This window comes from Drosophila tropicalis, unplaced genomic scaffold (assembly GCF_018151085.1).
Source record: "Drosophila tropicalis isolate 14030-0801.00 unplaced genomic scaffold, ASM1815108v1 contig_878, whole genome shotgun sequence".
Classification (NCBI taxonomy): Eukaryota; Metazoa; Arthropoda; class Insecta; order Diptera; family Drosophilidae; genus Drosophila; species Drosophila tropicalis.
Window position 1 is genome coordinate 15200305 of NW_027173374.1, and position 17622 is coordinate 15217926.

At 39.4% G+C, this 17622-nt stretch overlaps 3 protein-coding genes across 4 annotated transcripts; 1 reads left to right on the forward strand and 2 right to left on the reverse strand.

The window, feature by feature from the left end:
• The first annotated feature begins 77 nt into the window (after positions 1 to 77).
• LOC137584242 (RWD domain-containing protein 1) lies at positions 78 to 1041 on the forward strand. Its single transcript, XM_068299535.1, has 2 exons — positions 78 to 238; positions 310 to 1041. The coding sequence occupies exons 1-2, from the start codon at positions 163 to 165 to the stop codon at positions 966 to 968; spliced, it is 735 nt and encodes a 244-aa protein (XP_068155636.1). The 5' UTR covers positions 78 to 162; the 3' UTR covers positions 969 to 1041.
• On the reverse strand, positions 989 to 2427 carry mora (CHORD-like protein). Its single transcript, XM_068299534.1, has 4 exons — positions 2271 to 2427; positions 1638 to 2206; positions 1388 to 1582; positions 989 to 1329 (listed from the first exon to the last, which is right to left on the reverse strand). The coding sequence occupies exons 1-4, from the start codon at positions 2329 to 2331 to the stop codon at positions 1054 to 1056; spliced, it is 1101 nt and encodes a 366-aa protein (XP_068155635.1). The 5' UTR covers positions 2332 to 2427; the 3' UTR covers positions 989 to 1053.
• Positions 2428 to 4525: 2098 nt separating this feature from the next.
• LOC137584243 (uncharacterized) lies at positions 4526 to 15286 on the reverse strand. Of its 2 annotated transcripts, none has more exons than XM_068299537.1 (5): positions 15189 to 15286; positions 14822 to 14908; positions 8161 to 8317; positions 7989 to 8087; positions 4526 to 4837 (listed from the first exon to the last, which is right to left on the reverse strand). In XM_068299537.1, exons 2-5 carry the CDS (start codon positions 14828 to 14830, stop codon positions 4683 to 4685), a joined length of 420 nt encoding a protein of 139 aa, XP_068155638.1. In that variant the 5' UTR covers positions 14831 to 14908; positions 15189 to 15286; the 3' UTR covers positions 4526 to 4682. The 2 variants fall into 2 exon arrangements, with proteins under 2 accessions (XP_068155638.1, XP_068155637.1); XM_068299536.1 differs by having other exon boundaries at positions 4526 to 4840.
• Between the last annotated feature and the right edge of the window lie 2336 nt (positions 15287 to 17622).

Sequence of the window (17622 nt, forward strand, 5' to 3'; positions counted from 1 at the left end):
TGATTTGCTATCGGGAAAAGTATCGATACTTACTCAGTAGCAGGTGAATCGATAGTTACTTTATTCCATGCGGCTGGGCGAACTCGCAAGTGTTGTGAAAGGGCGAAATTATTAGTGGCAAAAAGCAGGAAAGAAGCCGAAATAATAATAATATTAAACAAAATGAGTAGGAATTATAAAGAGGACCAAACCAATGAGATAGAAGCTCTGGATTCCATTTACTGCGGTGAAATGGAAAGTAAGTAGAAAAAGGCGGTAGAGGCATATATACGATGTGTGATCCAAACCCGTGATTTCTCTTGTCATCAGTTTTGGGAACAGAGCCTTTCCATAAATTCCAAATCCCCATAGCGACCGAGGAGTACAATTCGGAAGAGAATGATAATGGACTGGCCTGCAAATTAGTTTTTACCTATACAGCAACCTATCCCGATGGAGCACCTGAGGTGGAAATCGAGGATGCTGAGAATTTTGAAGATTCATTTGAAACACGACTGTTGGAACATTTGCACAAGACAATTGAAGAAAACCTTGGTATGGAGATGATCTTCTCATTGGTAAGTAGTGGTCAAGAGTGGCTCAATGAACGCTGGGATGATCACAAAAGAGATTTGGAAGAGACGCGTGTACGTAAACTGCAAGAAGTAGAAGAAGCGGAACGTAAGAAATTTGAGGGCACTCGGGTGACAGTCGAGACATTTATGAAATGGAAGCAGGACTTCGAGGAGACTACTGGCATAGCAGCCAAACGAGAGAAAAACAACGATTGCAAAAAGCTAACTGGCCGAGAACTCTTCCTACGGGACAACACACTGAACGAATCAGATATTAAATATTTGCTGGAGGCTGGCGAGAATATTGAGAATGTTAAAATCGATGAAACGCTCTTCCAGAATATTGGTGAACTAGAATTGGACGATGACGACGAGGATGATGATGAGGATTGGGTGCCAGGAGCGGATGATTAAAGAAGAAAAGCATAAAATAATTCAAGGCATATTCGCGTACTTTTTTTATTATACAAAAAATTTGAATACAAAACGTGTTATTAATTTAATCCAAGCCATTGGGATTTTGCAGGCTCATCTCGGACAACTTGATTCCATGTGTGGCCACAGACTCGATGTCATCGAGATCAAAGAACTCTTCGTCTGACTCTTGATTATCCTTTTGCAACTCTTTGGTGTTGACATCAGAGGATTTCTGCGCTGCCGGTAAAGAGTCACGTGGAAAATTCAACTTGGTCCAAGTGCCTGGCTCTTTTTTGGGAAGAGTTATTTCAATTTTAGTGCCGTACATATAAACTGAGGCTTTGTCGACGTTAATAATCTGAAATACAATCATTGAAATGGATCCCACAAATACTTTATTTCGATGAAGACCTTACCCCACGCAACTCCAAGTCCAAGTTGAATTTAGCATTCTCCTGTTCGGGAAAAACAAGGATAACATGGAGCCTTATGGGATTTACCTCTACTATGCTCTGGGCATAGTGATATTTCTTGGCATAAATAGTGACCACCACATTTGTAGCGGTCTGATGCCAATCATGGCGACATTGGACAATCTTTTTATCTTCGTTCTGAAAATGAAGAATGAGTTAATTCGATTGATTATTATATTTGCAACGGACTTACATCGTTTACCCATTTGTGCTGACCGTACACACAACCCTTCTGGGCCATAAACTGAGCAAAGTCTGAGGTGCGCTTCTGGCAGCATGACCAGAATTTCATGCCCTCGTGGAAAATTGGAACACCTGGGTGATAGTTGCATTCGCCGTAGTCGCTACTTGTGCCTGTGTATGTGTATGTGCATCCACTATTTTTACAGGTTGTACCGACAGATAAAACTGAGCTATCATCCGACGATGTAGTTGTAGACGGGTGGTTAATCTTTAGAGAGTCTATAGTTTCCTTCACGGCAGCCGGCACTGTTGGCTGCAGCACCGTCAATATGGTATCGATGGGTGGCCGAGGCAAGCCTTCTCTAATTGGAGCACGCACCTCAATGACCTCATTGATGTCAGTCTCTTTATCCATTGCTGGCTTCTCGGGCTCTGGTTTCTTAATGTTCGAATGAGCGGAAAGCGTGCAACCTTTGATGTTCAAAAACTCTGTAAAGTCCACCGATTTTTTGTTGCAACAGGACCATCCTTTGTATGCGTCATGAAAAAATGGATCGCCAGGATGATGCCGGCACGATTCTAATCAGAAAAATGTCAATTGAAAATCTTGCGACTAAATTAAATTCTAAGAATTTAACCTTACCATTGTTGTTGGTGGCTTCATCGTAAAGTTGCCCACATCCTGTATTGTAGCAGCGCAGCATGTTCAAAATTTTATTTTTCTGGAACTCTCCGTCTGATGGTTTTTTATTTTTATAAATAATATCGAAAATGCGGTTTCAGGACAACAGCTGATACGAACAAGCCCGCCCCCCGCATCAATCGATGGTGACTGTCGAAATATCGATGGTTTTGCAGCCCTGCCACTCCGATAGCTTAAAGCGCAAAAATTCAAACGTTGTGCATGAATATAAAATAACTTGTAGAAAATTGTATAAAAGTTAAAGAAATAGTTGTTGGGCTATAAAGTTGACTAGAGTATACTAAACTTTTGCTCAGTCTTTCAGTCTAATATATTAACTGATATCAACTAACTAATATAAATGAAGGTGCATGTTTACTCACCCCCCTTTTGATATGAAATCATAAAATGATTATCTCAAATCCAGATTTAGAACAATTAAATCTGTCTTCCAATTCAATGTGAATGTTTGGAAAGGCTTATGCGAATGCATAACAATTAAAAGTGATAGTCAAATTGCAAATTATGTTAATTATAGACCGAAATGCTCAAAGAGCTTTGAACTCTATTGTATTTAGAGAATGTGTCTAATTACAATTGCAAGCCGGAATTGAAAAAAGCGAATTGTTTTGGGCTAAAATATTTATGCGGTTTATGAAGGCCAATGAACAGTTTTATACTGAATTGATTTATGAACACAGGAATTGTCGAATGGGCTGTATAGATATAGTCTAACGATTCTGTTCCCATTGTAAGTCAACAAGGGAACAACGAACTTGGCTTTGAAGCCTACATGTGAATCTATTTTTGCTATATTCCATTTTGTGACTCTATAAGTGAGTCATGTGGGTCATGCTAATTAAATAATGGACTCGTTTGAGATCAAGCACGGGAAAGGTGTCGATGTGGGTTGCCCCCAGGTTATGTCTCACAATCAATCTCTGCATGCAAGCCAACTTATATGTAGTTACATATTCATTTTTCTTTCGTTACGTTTCTAACCCGTTTATAACTATGGTTTCATTTTCATATATTGCCCCCCAGCTCTAGAGCATAAATTGAACTTGCAAAGTCGGCAATCAGCAAATTGTCGTTTCATTGGAAATTCTTGTGGTCAACAAGGTTATCAATGCGATTGCACTTCATACAAATTATGACAGAAATGAAAAAATCTGCAACTTACCTTTACATTCAGATCGATATACATAAGTAATGTTGTTCTTGTTGTGTTTGTTGTTGCTTTACTACTGTGAATCATGCCCATTGCTAATGATCTCTTCGAGCTCTTGTCCATTGTTTGATTTTTGCACAATACTGCATATTTTTTGTTGGTTTTTAGTTTATTGTCATATATATACGAGCACTTTTTGACAACCACAAATACAAATAAATAAATATACATATAAAGGTTCGAAATTAGATATGACAGCGTGATATTTATAATTGTATCTAGGTGTGCATAAGTGTTTCTTTCGGTTGTGGTGCTCCAATTTATGGAAATTTAGGCAAAAGGTCTTTTTGCAAGTCGATTCATACGACTAAATCGAAATTGTTCTTTAGAGTTATATTATATTCACTCTATGCTCACTCACGCAGTCATCTCTGCTGATTTTTAAATTGGCAAACACATCGTCCGCCACAGTGTCAATGGAAATTAACACCGAATTGCCTGGCCTGCCCTGGCTTGGCCTAACTTGGCGTTTGGCGCTTGGCGCTTAGCTTCGTTGTTATTCGCTTTTGTCTTTGGCCCGGGCAGACTAGGCGTATACGTAATTTAGCATACAATGGCCATGGCGAACATGCAACATGTGGCGCAGCAGCATGTCATGTTTCTGTGCCTGCACAGATTTCATTGCAGTTGCCATGCACAGCATTCCATAGACACACACAGAGATGACGAGCATTGGTCTTATTTCCGCACTAGAATTAGATAAACTTTTATCTTATTGAGAAGATTATTTCATTTGACATCGATGTGTGGGTAATTGCGGATGTCAAAGGCTTACACGATGTTTGACCAATTTAATTACCATTTCCTACTTGGTTTTGGTCTTTACGCAATATCAGACAACAATAACAATGATATATGTATAAATACAAGTCTGTAGTGAAATATTTCGGTTTTTTGCACGCTTGCACGATTTCAAGTTCGTTTACCAAGTCTTTTGTTTGCTTTTGCTGCTGTTTGTGGGGCCCAATTGAAAATGCAAGCCAACTAATGTTAAACACATTTATTTACAAGGAAAATTTGTATCTAGTCTCCCAACTCGTTCTCCTCCTCCTCCTCTTTCTCATCTTTCGGTTCCTCGCCTTGGTCTTCGGCTAACTGACTACACATGGACATGACTCGAAGCTGCTTCAGGAGCAACCATTTCAGAAGTAACTAAATCGTGTGGTATATGGATTACTGAAAAAGTTATACGTTGCATAGGCAGTATCTGGTGTTTGAAATGTGGCACCAAAATAGGTTGGATCCCTGCCGCCAGCTGCTGCTGCCGCTGCCGCTGCTGCTGCTGCCACTGCGACTGCTGCTGGGAAAAACAGAAACGAGAAGCAAACAATGAATTGACATTCTTTTAATTTGATTCGCACACGAATTGGGCAAGTGTTATACATTGGATAGGTTGACTGGCGGGTGGTGTTATTGAAGGGAAAGCGGAGGAAGGGGTGGCTATTAGTTGAGCGTGCTGCTGCTCTTGCTGTTGTTGTTGTTGGTGCTGGTGCTGGTGCTGGTAAATTCCAAGTGTGGGCGCCGCCGCCTCAAGGTTAATCGTTATGCACGGCTTCAATCAAAATCACAGACGTCATTGTCATCTATCTGTCTCTGGTTTTTGTCCAGTGTGCGTCAGAGGTCTGAATCTGTAACTGGCAACGCCCAACCACATTGATTATAGAATGGACAGTGTCTTGAATTGTACTCCGATTACTCCGGTTTTTATACCCTGGCCAGTTGGGTATTTTGACTCGAGGCATGCCTCGAGCCAATAAAAAGATAAATCAATGTACAATTAACTAAGGGTATCAAATCTTCGTCATAATCTTAGACCTGCCTGTCTTTTTGTATTTGAAGTTATGTAGCGGGTGGGTGTTTGGTTGCAATTGCAATTCCAATCGCCGCTTGAATTCGCCGCATGGACTCATTAATCTACGCCAGGCGCAGTTCAGTTCAGCTCAGTTGTTTCCCAATTGTTAGGCTACTCCTAACTGCAGGCAGTCTCTCTCTTTACCTCATCAGGAAGACAACTGAGCAGGGAGTTGCGTAGCCAGAGTTTTCTACCCTCTACACACACATATGTAAATGTCTTAATGTGTATACTGGAGTACTGGGTAACTATAAGTCGTGTGTTGGTCTTTGGTCTCTGTATTTAGCTAAGAGAACACTTAGCGTTTTGGCCAGAAAATTAATTACACAATGGATTCGGTTATTTTGAATTTGACCGGGTCCTCGTTTAGCTCGCATGTTGCCCAGCAATCGTGCATAAATTGTCAAATTGTAAAAATGATCTTAACTTGGCGTCGCTTTCGGCGTTTGTGTGTGTGTGTGTGTGTGTGTATGTGTGTCCGATTGTTGTTCGATCTTAGTTCGATTCATTGTGAAATGCATTTTCCATTCATTTGTACAATGAGTCCAAAAAAAAACAACAAAAAAAAAAAAACTGCCGAAAAAAGTTGCTCCATTTCTGCATTTTGGTATTTAAGTTTTTTGTTTGCTCGTTCTCTCTGTCTGTCTGTCTGTCTCAAAATCGATATGCAAAAAAATAAAACAGCAAAAACTACTGCCAACATATTTTGCATGCGGTAAAAGCAAAGCAAAAGTCGCATTAGTCGCGCATATCATTTGGCTCTCCTTTTGCCCGTTCTCCTCGCTATTCCTGCATCTGCATTTGTGCGCGGAGTCAGCCGCCTCAGGCTAGACTTTTGGGGGCTTCGGGCTCGAGAGTGCCATTTGTGGTCTGAGTCTGACTGCTGATTGTTGTTCCAGCACCTGCTTCTGCCTGTTGGCTGCCAATTTGGTTGGCTGATCGTTAAAATGCTATTTCTATACTGTTCATATTTTTTTTATCTCTGCTCTTGCGGTTGCCTTTATGTTTTCCTACAATTTCCTGGGCTTCAAGACTTTGTTAATGCGTTCAGTATAATACAAAAGTTTTCCATCAACGACTAAAAATGAAGATTTGAATAATTTGAACCCATTTAAAAGCAACATTTGAATGTCTTTTGGAAAATGTTCAAGCTTAAAACAGCAAATCCAACGCAGAGACTGCAAATGTGGTTAAGTTTTGGGTCAAGACGAACAAGAGAGTATGTCACCTACTACCCGTTTGTAGTCTATCTTCAACAATTGTAAAAAATTTTAATTTTTAATATTTTAAAATTCTGAAATTCTAGTCCCACTAATCTTCATTCAGAGAGAGAGAGAGCATTACCAAGTGGTTATAGTTTTTGCTATGGACTACTTTCCTCTTCATCACACTACTTCCCCTCTCCCCCATCTGCTCCCCTTGCATATCCGGGGGGCAAGTCTCTTTCATCTTTAGGCCCACTTTGGCACTTGATTTCTGTGTTTCTGTGTGTGATTGTTGCTGTTGGCATTTGCTAATTAGGCGCTCGTTTTATGTGCGCTTTAAATAATTGCCATAAAATTTTCGAACACATTTACACATACTTAAAACGTTTCTATGTACATGTAGATCGATTAAGATTGTTTGTATATATGTTTATATCTATCATAAAGGTGCAGATCAAAATCGAAAGGGAAATTAATTATTAAACAAATATCTGCAAAAAAAATGAATTAAGCCAAAATCAAACCAAAAATTTATAAACTTTTGCATTAAAATTATTGTGTTTTTTTTTTCTTTTTTGTGTTTTATTAATAATTTAATTTTGAATCAAGTCCAATTTTGTGAAAAAGTAAATTATAAATTAAAAAAGCAAAAACAAAAAGGAAAAACTTATAAAAATATAAAAATTAAATGAAACAAACGTAAAATGTTTTAAAGTAAATAAAAATAATAAACAAAATCATAAATTGTAATGAAAATAATAACAAATTTTGTAAATTTTGTCTTGTTTTATTTCAAGCTAATTAAACTAAATTAGGCTTAATGGACAATTAAGTTGTTAAAGGTGAGCTTGAGGGATGGGGAGCGGGAGGGGAGGGGAAAATTAGGTAGGTGCAGTATAATTTGCAGTGAGCAGGGGTAGGAGCGAAGGAAGGATGCATTTCCGTTTCCGGTGCTGGTTAAATGTGTTGCTTGAATGAGTTGTGGGTGTGCGTGTGTGTGCTGGTGTTGGTGTATAGGTGTAGGTGTAGGTTGTGCGGTGGTTAATTAAATGACTTGTGTTTGCTTGAAGAAGATTTCACTATATATTTTGTATTTTGCTTTGTTTTGCTAACCAAAGATTGTGCCTGTGAATTGAAACATTTGTATAAAACAGTTAAGACAATTATTTAACGATTAATATTATCAACAATAACAACAAACAACTAAAAGACACTACTACTATTGCACTAATAAAGCTTTTCTCTGTGTGTGTGAATGAACGTGTGTGTTTGTGTGTGTATGTGAGTGAGTGAGTGAATGAGATTGAATCTAGCTTCTATCTCTAGTTCTATTTGTATTGTTTTTTGTATTTGCTGTCATTAGGCAGTGCGTTTAAATAGATTCGCATTACTTTGTTGTGGCGGCACAAAGCCGTAGCCAGAGGCACCAACTACCACACCACTGGACTCCTCAATTGCATCTGGTGGAGATGGGGGGAAGACAACGGGTCCTGTGAGAGAAACCAAAGAGAATGGAAAGTGTTAAAGGTAATTTTTTTCGTCTCCTCCTTCTCCTGGACTCACCTCTATTCTGACGTGGATCACGCACTTGGCTGGCTGAGGGTTGGGCTAGAGCCAAGGGATCGTAGGCAAATCGTGAACGGCTTGGAAATTGACCCAAAAAGTATTGTTGACCCGCAGCAAAGGCCAGACAAAGGCAGAGGGCGGCAATGGTGACTAACTGTAAATGAAAATGGAAAAGCATTAGATATTATGACAATTCAAGTGACGTTGCGCCGACATTGTTGGCCAAAGCAATTAAACAATGCAAAATGTATGCCAATGCCATAATGAAAACAATTAACCAACAAGCCAGCAAGAGACAAGAGAGTCAAAAGTGCTTTGTGTTTGTATGTATGTGTGTGTGTGTATGTGTGTGTGTGTATGTGTGTGTGTGTATGTAGAATGCCGTCAGTCGTCGACTTGGCCGGTCAAGTGCATTTATACCACACTCACACACACACATATGTACATATACACTCGCCTTGAGCACGAGCCAAAAGCTGCTAATAGCCAAATGCAAAAACCCAATGCAATGCCAGTTACAGTTACCATTTCTTAGTTCTTGCAATTAGCCATGTCAATTGCCAAGATACCAAACGATACTCATACTTCTTGTGGTATACTTAATATTTCTGAATCTATTGTCCTTTCCATTCTGAACTTCTTGATTTGATTCTTTTATACATAAAATCTTGCATGCTTTTGCGTATACTTGATATTTATGGATTGATTGTTTCATTCTGTGTTTTGCGGCTCTATAAGTCCCTTCAATTCGTATTTCATTTTATCCTTTGTTGTAATTTTGTGCGAATTTGCAATTAGCTTTGCCAAAACATTTAACATCAAATCAGTTTTCACATCATTCATGGCAACTCGTTGGCCTAATCAGAATCTCCTGGTAATAATCAACTAAACAATTGGCAAGCAAATTTATAACAATTGCGCTTTAACAACCATTTTCAATTTTCTCAGTTGGTTTTCCCGTTGCTGCTGACCCAATTCCATCTACTGCTGCAACTTCAGACCGAAGATAAGCAGCGGCGCAATTCAAAAGTGAATTTCTGTATTGAAGCCACATGCTGTGCAAATTGACTGTGGACTGCGGACTGCGGACCGTGCACTGAGCCAGTCGATTGGGTTCATAAATCCATTTGGCCTGTCTGCAAGGCGATTGAATATTTATTGAATCACCAGCAATTGCATTTGCTGAGGGTGTCTAATGTCTTATTTAAGGCCGTCACGCAACTGACACTAATCATAGGGCAAGCTTGAGCTTAATAAGTAGAACGGGTTTTGCTTTTTTTCCCTCACACTCCACATAGTCAATCGATTGTATAATAGGTAGCAAGCAGCAAACAGCTGGCCAGCTATCAACCCCCACCACTTCCACCTCCCCTTACTCTTATTGCAAAATCTCTTGCTTTTGTGTGCTTCATTAATTGTTTAATGGGCCGCGCCTCCATATCAAAAAAAAAAAAAAACTGCTGGGAGCCTGGCGTAACCTGGCCAAAGGAAGCCAAGTGGCTGGCTTAGCCCTACTAAACTAGCATATGATAATAAAATATTAACAAACAAAAACCGTAACAACACCAACAACAACAAATTGCTAATTGCTATTAACCAAAAATATGCATAAACAAAAAATTGCATTTAAATGAAATAACATAAAAAAATATGCAAACAAGGCGACCAAAAACAAAACAGAAAACAGACAAAAAAAACAAAAAAACTGCCAACAGAAAATCTCTCAGAGTTTTCAGTCTCTCATAGTAGTAACTTGTGAAAATGTTTTTAATTAATTCGTGTTTGTTGTTGTTGTTGTTGCATTGGCTGTTGCTACTGTTGTAGTTTTATGTATGTACTCGTATGTAGTACATGAATTCAAGTCTCAAAAAAAAGTGAGTCTCTATTGCCACATCAAATAGAGCTGCAAAAAAAATAAAAAATTGGTTCGATTCAGGTTTTTAAAAGATTTGAGGTGATCTCTCGAATCATTTTATTAGGGATATACAAATCTCACAAAAGAACTAAATGACTTCACCGATCCTGTCCACACATTTGAGAGATCGATGGCAAATCCTTTTGTCAAGGACTCCATTTAAGTCTTTTCAAAGAATGTCAATGGGGGGAGAAAATTAAATATTTTTTGCATTCCGCTCATTGTTTGCTATTTTGAAAGTATTTTTTCCAAACTAATTAATTTGTTGTTAAGTAGAGTTGGCTAATTTGAGAACAAGTCTTGCGGTAAGTGCACCTTTCGGCCCCCCGCCTCCAGCCATCAGATTGGTTGCTAACGCCACCGCAATAACAAATTAGTTAAACAAATGACCTTAGATATGATTTCGTAATTGGGCGATTTTTAGGCTGCTCTCAGGTGGCAAAGCCAAGCAAAAGCACGCAGCCGTCTAACTGATTGGAGTGGGTGGGGGATATATGGTGAAAAACCCACCCACAACAGCCATGATTAAGTGCAGCCAGCAGTAGCTCCAGCGTCAGTAACATGTGAGCGTGCCAGCGCATATAAAGTTAAATAAAAAATCACCTAAAAACAACAACAAAATATCGAAAACCAAAGGGGCGACGGAACGGGGCGACAGGCCAACGACAGCGACAATAACAACATCGACTGTCTTGTTAGCCACAAGACACAAAACAAAAAATAGAAACATATTGTGTTCCATAGCCTTGAATGGGTATAAGGACTTAGTTTTCCCCTAAGATGACGCAGTCAAACTAACTTTTCGTCATTTTAAAAAACACAAACATCTCCTTATTATTAAGGAAAAATTCCTGGTCTCTCTATCTGTGACCATATGCTATGCAAAGTGCTAAGCATCAGCTTTCTTAATGCTTATCCGTATTATCTTTGTTTTGGGAAAGAGAATGAAAGATTCGGTTATTGTGTTTTTTCTTTATATTTTCCCATTTTCATTTTCAATTTGATTTTTTATTTTTATTAATTTTGTTGCATTTTTTTTCTTGCCTCGTTGGTATTGGCATTTATTGGCGTTTAGATTTTGATTGGCTCAAAATGTGTAGTAAAAAATAAATTATTTTTTTATTGCCTTTGCCCGTTGAGCAGGTAATCGGAGAATTATATGTACACATATGACACTTGTATTGAGAGTTCTTAGCTCTGTGTGTTTTTTCCTGAATTTGTTTAACAAATTCAAATTCATGACTCACACAAACACACTTCTTGACGCAATGGGAAAGCTAAAAGCCAAGAAGTTGAATGAGTGAGGGTGGGTGGGGGTAAGGAGAAACTAGGGGGAAACTGATGGATTTCCAGGTGCCTGGTTAATTTATCTTGTTTAGGCTTAAACGATTTGTCATTTTGTTTGGGGCCTTTTGGTTATAATTAATTTAAAGTGCAAGCAAAAAGTGAATGTGATCTGCTAGCTGCGACTGCGGCTGCTGCTGCTGCTGCTTCTGGTTGCACTTTTTCGACAATTGTTACAACAGCAACAACACACAACGAAAAGATTGGTATTGTTGTTATCTTTTCTTAATGATAGCAACGCCCATTTTTATTTCCATCTTTCATTTTGGTTTGGATTTTGGCAGAGATGCTGCCGGGGCTACCTGAAACTGGGGGGTTAATGTTCGATTGAACAACTCTGAGTGAGGCTGAGACCGAGAGCGAGACTTTCAACACGGAAGCTGAGCTGACTTTGGATACGGGTGAGTGGATTGAAGGCTATCGACTTTGACTGGACACCTTTTTAGCAAGTTGCCAAACGCAAATAACATTGAAGCCAAAACTGAGGCTTTAACTAGTGCTGAAAGGTGGAAGTTGGGAGGCTGGGCAGAGGGAACAGGCAACTGAAATGTTCGGGGGAGCGGAGTGGGAGTAGGTTATATGTAGGTGCAACAGCTCCACAACTCTTGGCTTCAAATTACTTTTGAATTGTGTTTAATAGCTGGGAAATGAAGTCAAATCGAGTTAGTCTAGTCAGTCGTCGAGTCGTGGCCAGCTGTTTGGACTAGTTGCCTCAGCTGATTGCTCTTGCCTAATCTCCTTCTCAGGCGCAAAACTATTGTCAATTGTAATTGAATTATTAAGCATCAATTTGACTAGGAAGTGCAAATTGCAGCAGCGTGAGAATCAACCACAATGATGCTGATGCTGATGCTGATGCAGATGAAGTTTTTCCTTTTTCCTGTCTGTCTGCCTGCCTGCCTGCTGACTGCTGACTGCAAAAGCGAAATGAGTTCAAGTTCAAACCGGTTTTTCATTGTTTTGCTTTTAGCAAATTTGTAGCATTTAAAGCCTGACAAACTGCCAAACACACAGAGCAAAAGACAACAGCAATAACAACAACGCACATGTCTTATAAATATGGTAATCAGACAGGCATCCCTCCTTCCTACCACTCTCTCAGCAAGCTGAGCTCTCTCAGCTGCAGCCGATAAATCTAACATAAATATTTTCGCAACTTCGCATGTGGGCAGCCTTTGGAGCTGGACATGTGTATGCCATGCACTTGCCATGCGCATTGACTGACTTACTGGCTGAGTGACGGACAGAAAGGCAGACAAAATAACTGACTGGCTACAGTCAAGCTGGGCAAAGAAACCGAAACCGAAACCAAAAAAACCGAAATCCAACATGCCAAAAAATGCTGCTCCAGCTTCAAAATCTAACCACGATTGCAACATAGGCTAATCGCGGCCTAAACGACCGCAAAAATTGTAATGAACAAAAATTTGTGGCCGATGAGAGACGATATCGAATAACATGGCCAAGTCAAAGAGGCAACGACTAATCCCCAAGGGGGAAGCATTAATTATGGCAAACATAACATTTGAAAGCAGAGATATGAAACCAAGAATCGACTAAGCATCTCTCAAACAAATCGTTTTCTAATTGAACTTGATCCATTTGTTGTTAATCCCGCACCAGACATTACTAAAACCATTTCCTTATTGGCTGTGGAAAATTATAATGACCAGGATATTTTTAAGAGCATTATGATGATGCGATTTTAATTACGATGTGAAGTAGAGACTTGCATCTGGTATATATGATTTTGATATTCTTTGATTTTATGGCCCTGAGAAAACTTCAATTGCTTAAGCTAATTATGCACGCTCTGACTGTGGTCTGGCCTGATCTTTGGCCCACAATCAGACGCAGTACATGGGCATTAGGCAATCGGCGAACCGGCAATTGCCACTGCCACCGCTTTCCGGCGTGACATCTTCATTAGACATTGGACGAAGCGGTGAGAAACCAAGCGCAACAAGTCAGCAGCAAGGCAAAAGACGACAACATTTTATGGCAATTAATTTAAATTTCCACACGCAAAGCGTGTAAAAGGCAACGGCAAACGGCGACAACATCATTCGTTCGTTGTTGAACGATTGGTTAACCGAGAGTGAAAAACGTTTGGCCACTCGATAGCAATTAATAAATCTTTTTCCCATTTTCATTTTCATCCTAATCGAGAGCGACGTTGATTGCAGTTCCCAGTTTCCCAGGGTGCCTTGGGCTTAGGTATGGGTCTGGGTATGGGTACGGGATAAAACGAAGCCGACTCTCAATTGCATTGCATAAGTTATTAATTTCTAAATCACTGCACGCTTGCGTTTTTGATAATTTGTTGTTGCTGCTGGTGCTGCTGCGTGTTGGCCACGCACAGTTTCCATTGATTGCAATTCATTCATGCCTGACTTTGGACATGAGCATGGTCAACACGCAATTTCGTTCAAGAAGTTGGTCAGTAAAGGAAAAAAAATGTTTTTACAACTTTTGGCTTGGTCTTTGGTTTGAATTGGTTTGGTTTGGTTTGGTCTTGGCTTTGGCCATTTGGCGCGTGTGTATCGCACTTTTCCATTAGTGTGATACGAAAAAACGCATGGCCCAAGCACGTTTTTGGCCTGTGTCTTGGCTTGGCTTGATCTGCCTATGCCTCTGCCTCTGCCACTGCGTCTGCGTCTGGGTCTGCGTTTGAGTCTGCTGTTTGTCTGGTATCTCTATCTGAAGTTGGCCTTCAACATGAACTTGAAATGTTTTCGCTCGAACTTTTGCGTGAGTTTTTATTTTTGTCTATGATTTTATCATGTAATGGCAGGTTAGTTGTCTATATTTATCTCTACATTCTGTTTTTTTTTTTCTTGGGCGGAAAGGCCGCAAATAATTGATTGAATAAATAGTTATTGAATTATGATAGAGAACTCAAACAGAGATTGATTTAAGTCCATGTTAATACAGCAGATCCTCCTTCTTGCCCATGGTCTTATCGATATCCTTTTAGCTCGCTTTGACTATAGCCCTACACAAATCTAATTGAACCTTGGTCTTGTGATTGTCATTCGGTTTCCTTTCTTTTAATCCATTGTGGTTTCTAGCCATCAAGTTTTATTTGAACGTATTATATGGACTTATTGTGGGGGCTATTGGCAGTCTTTTGGTTTCATGACCTGAAAGCAAAACCGCCAAACCATTTACATTGGTGGTTGAACTGGCACCACCACAAATTGACACACGACATTGTGGGCAAAAAATTAAATTGCCTCGGCAAGTCCAATAAAAATTCTTAAAAACACAATAAAAACCCCCAACAAAAGACTCAATTTGCGGCTGAGAAATGAAAATGTTGTGAAAATTGTCACATTTTCCGATTGAAATGGCTAAAAAAACAAAAGACTTAGGCAACAAACTTGCTGTTAAACTTACGAATTTCATATTGATGATGGTTTTGGTTGTTGTTGTTTTTGTTTTGTTTATTTATTTTTTGCTGGACTCGCAACGTTGTGTGCAAAGCTGCAATTAGTTAATAAATTAAGAAAATTAAATGAATCACTTGTTGCACTTTGGTTTTGTTTTCTTCAAAAAACACGTAAACGTTTTGGCTTTGAATTTTTAATTGCAAATAAACATTTCCATATGAAATAGATGAAATTTTTTCTTCAAAAGATTTTGCAAACAAATGCACACGGTTTTTGTTTTTCCCCTCTTTTGGTTTGTGTAACCGACGACGATGCAAACACGCGAGTTTATAGAAGAAAAACTTAATTCAAATGTGGCGAATTGTGTTGCTTACACGAATAATGTGTTGTGTGTTTGTTTTTGTTTCTGTTTCTGTTTGTGGAGCGCTCTCGCTGTGTGTCGAGTGTCGACTGTCGAGTTGTGCAGTAAAACGTTTAATGAATTCCAACAGATATGCTCAGTTGATTTTATATAAACCATGGCAGGCAGCGGGGCTGGACGTTTGCCTGCTGCCCGCTGTTTGCTTTGTTGTCGTGCGTTTTCAATTGAGTGAATGTTTGAGTGAGTTTTTTCTTCTCTTTCGTTTTTGGCGTACGTGCAACTTGCTCTTTTTATTCGCCATATGAATTGATCTGTGGCACGTGATCATGTTTGTATGTATGTGGGGGTGCCTACAATATGTTCTTGAGTTGGCCTATATGTCTGTGTTTGTGTGTGGTGTCTTGAATGGTTGGTGATTGCATTTGCATTTGCATTGGGCAACTTTCTAGTAATCTAAATAGTTTTACTGGCGGTTGTTGTTCCGGTAACCAGTTTGTTTGGCTTTTACAAACAGGTCAATCAGCTGGTGCTGCTTATGCAAAAAACCTAAGCTCAAGCAAATGTTTGTAAGTGGAAAGCTGACAACACCCTATGACTTGATTGCAGGTGAGAAATCAAAGCAAACACAAGCGCAACAAACAAACAAACACACTCACACACACTCGCACACTTTGCTTTGACAATTTCTTCCGCCTCTGCTGGCACTTGACCGTGAAATTTTGCTGTCTTTAGTAAGCCTCTTTGGAGAGTTGATGTTGATTTAAATGACAACTATTTAACAAATAGCAATATGCATAATCATAGTCATAATCATAACGCACGGAATGTCCGGCAGCCGGAAGCAGTAACATCTACAGATCATTTAAGCATATTTTAGCTGAGAACTTTTACGTGGCAGTTTATTTGTCTTGTTTTGTTTTTGTGTGTGTTTTTATGTGTAACATCAGGCATTTGACATTTATGAGAGCGCATTCACGTCCCACACTGGGCCACTTTCAAAAATGGTGCTCATAAATTGCGGTAAAAGGAAAATGAACATTAAGATATTTCTCCTTTCGTGATCAAAGTTATTACGGACGTAAAAATATGCAAAACATTTATGATAAATAATTAATAACTGTCTGAACAATTTGGTTTGAGCCCACTGTGCAGCCCTTAGTAACAAGTGCTAGTCAAGCAGGCATTCATTGAATTTAATTTAATACAAATTGCACACTTTGCTGATCGCAGCTATGCGAGAAATGCGTTTAGCAAAAGCGGTTTTATTCCGCCACAAAGGCGAGAATGCTAGATGGAGAGGTAGGGTGGATGGGGGGGATGGATAGAGCAAGTTCAAGATCAATCCAACAGCTGGCCACAAAAGCTCCTTCGCTTGCCCCCACAGAAGGTATTCGTAACCGCCAAAGTCAAATTAGTTTTTTTTTTTTGCTTGTGTCTTTGTCTTAATCTCCCTCTCTCTCTCTCTCTCTCTCTCTTTGTCTCTTTGGCCAAGCATTGCTGGTGTAGGGGTCAAGTTCAGTTTCAATTGTTGTAAGCCACGAGAGCAATTAAAGTAGCTAATTGTTGATTGCCATTGATTTATGGCTAATCAATTAACAAATTGCCTTGCTCGTACTTTGGCTTTCTTTGCCAAGTTATCAATCACTTGCTGGCTCTGCCAAAACTTTTGTATTTGCGGCCTCAGCACTTTGGCCAAAGAGGTTATTGCCATTTTGAGGAATTGATTTAACACAGAGGTGTTTCTTGGCCTGGAACTTGTCTACATATGAGAGCCAGCTTAAAAGATAATAAATGAGATTTTAAGCGTGCCTTTAATTGCCAAAGAGATTCTATTTATAGTAAGCTGATATTCTACTTCAACTATGTTAATTGTTTAGTTTTTCCAATCCTCAGCTAAAGTGTTAGACTAACCTCCTATGGATTGCCCATTAATCTTCATGAGAAGATGATCTTCGGCTCCGCTTTCCAAAAATAAACCTTAATACTCATATGCAAATTAAACGCAATATTACACATTACACATTCAAGGAAGTAAAACGAAAGAATTTCTTGTCAACGCTCAGCGGAAACAGGTGGAGAGAAAAAGTGAAATGACGACGAGTTCACTTGTATATTCTGTTATAATTAGGCACGTTATATGCCAATTAGCAACGTGTTGAGGAAGCATTCCCTCGCTTTCGAGTTGACAAATCTTGTAATCTCCGTTATTTTGTGCTGCTGTCAATTAACGACTAATTGTGCCCAAATTGTGCATTAGAATTATGATATGTTGGCATTGGCATCTCTCTACCCCCCCTCTCTTAGTCAACCACAACGTGTCTCGGCCTTACGCTACGACCTTGACAATGCCCCAGCAAAAGTTGATTGCATATAAACGTTTGGTGTGTAGGCACTGCGTAAGTGCGAGGAAGAAATGTCTTGCATGGAACTGGTTTCAAGTAAATCGA

Bases quoted from the DNA above. Each gene is read 5' to 3' on its own strand.
- LOC137584242 (XM_068299535.1), top strand. From the start codon at position 163: ATGAGTAGGAATTATAAAGAGGACCAAACCAATGAGATAGAAGCTCTG. The intron at 239-309 runs GTAAGTAGAAAA...TCTTGTCATCAG, and splicing joins TTACTGCGGTGAAATGGAAA to TTTTGGGAACAGAGCCTTTC.
- mora (XM_068299534.1), bottom strand. From the start codon at position 2,331: ATGCTGCGCTGCTACAATACAGGATGTGGGCAACTTTACGATGAAGCC. The intron at 1,583-1,637 runs GTAAGTCCGTTG...CTTCATTTTCAG, and splicing joins AGCACAAATGGGTAAACGAT to AACGAAGATAAAAAGATTGT. The intron at 1,330-1,387 runs GTAAGGTCTTCA...ATTGTATTTCAG, and splicing joins TGGACTTGGAGTTGCGTGGG to ATTATTAACGTCGACAAAGC.
- LOC137584243 (XM_068299536.1), bottom strand. The intron at 8,088-8,160 runs GTGAGTCCAGGA...TTTCTCTCACAG, and splicing joins TGATCCACGTCAGAATAGAG to GACCCGTTGTCTTCCCCCCA. The intron at 4,841-7,988 runs GTAATGCGAATC...TGTTTTTCCCAG, and splicing joins CTTTGTGCCGCCACAACAAA to CAGCAGTCGCAGTGGCAGCA.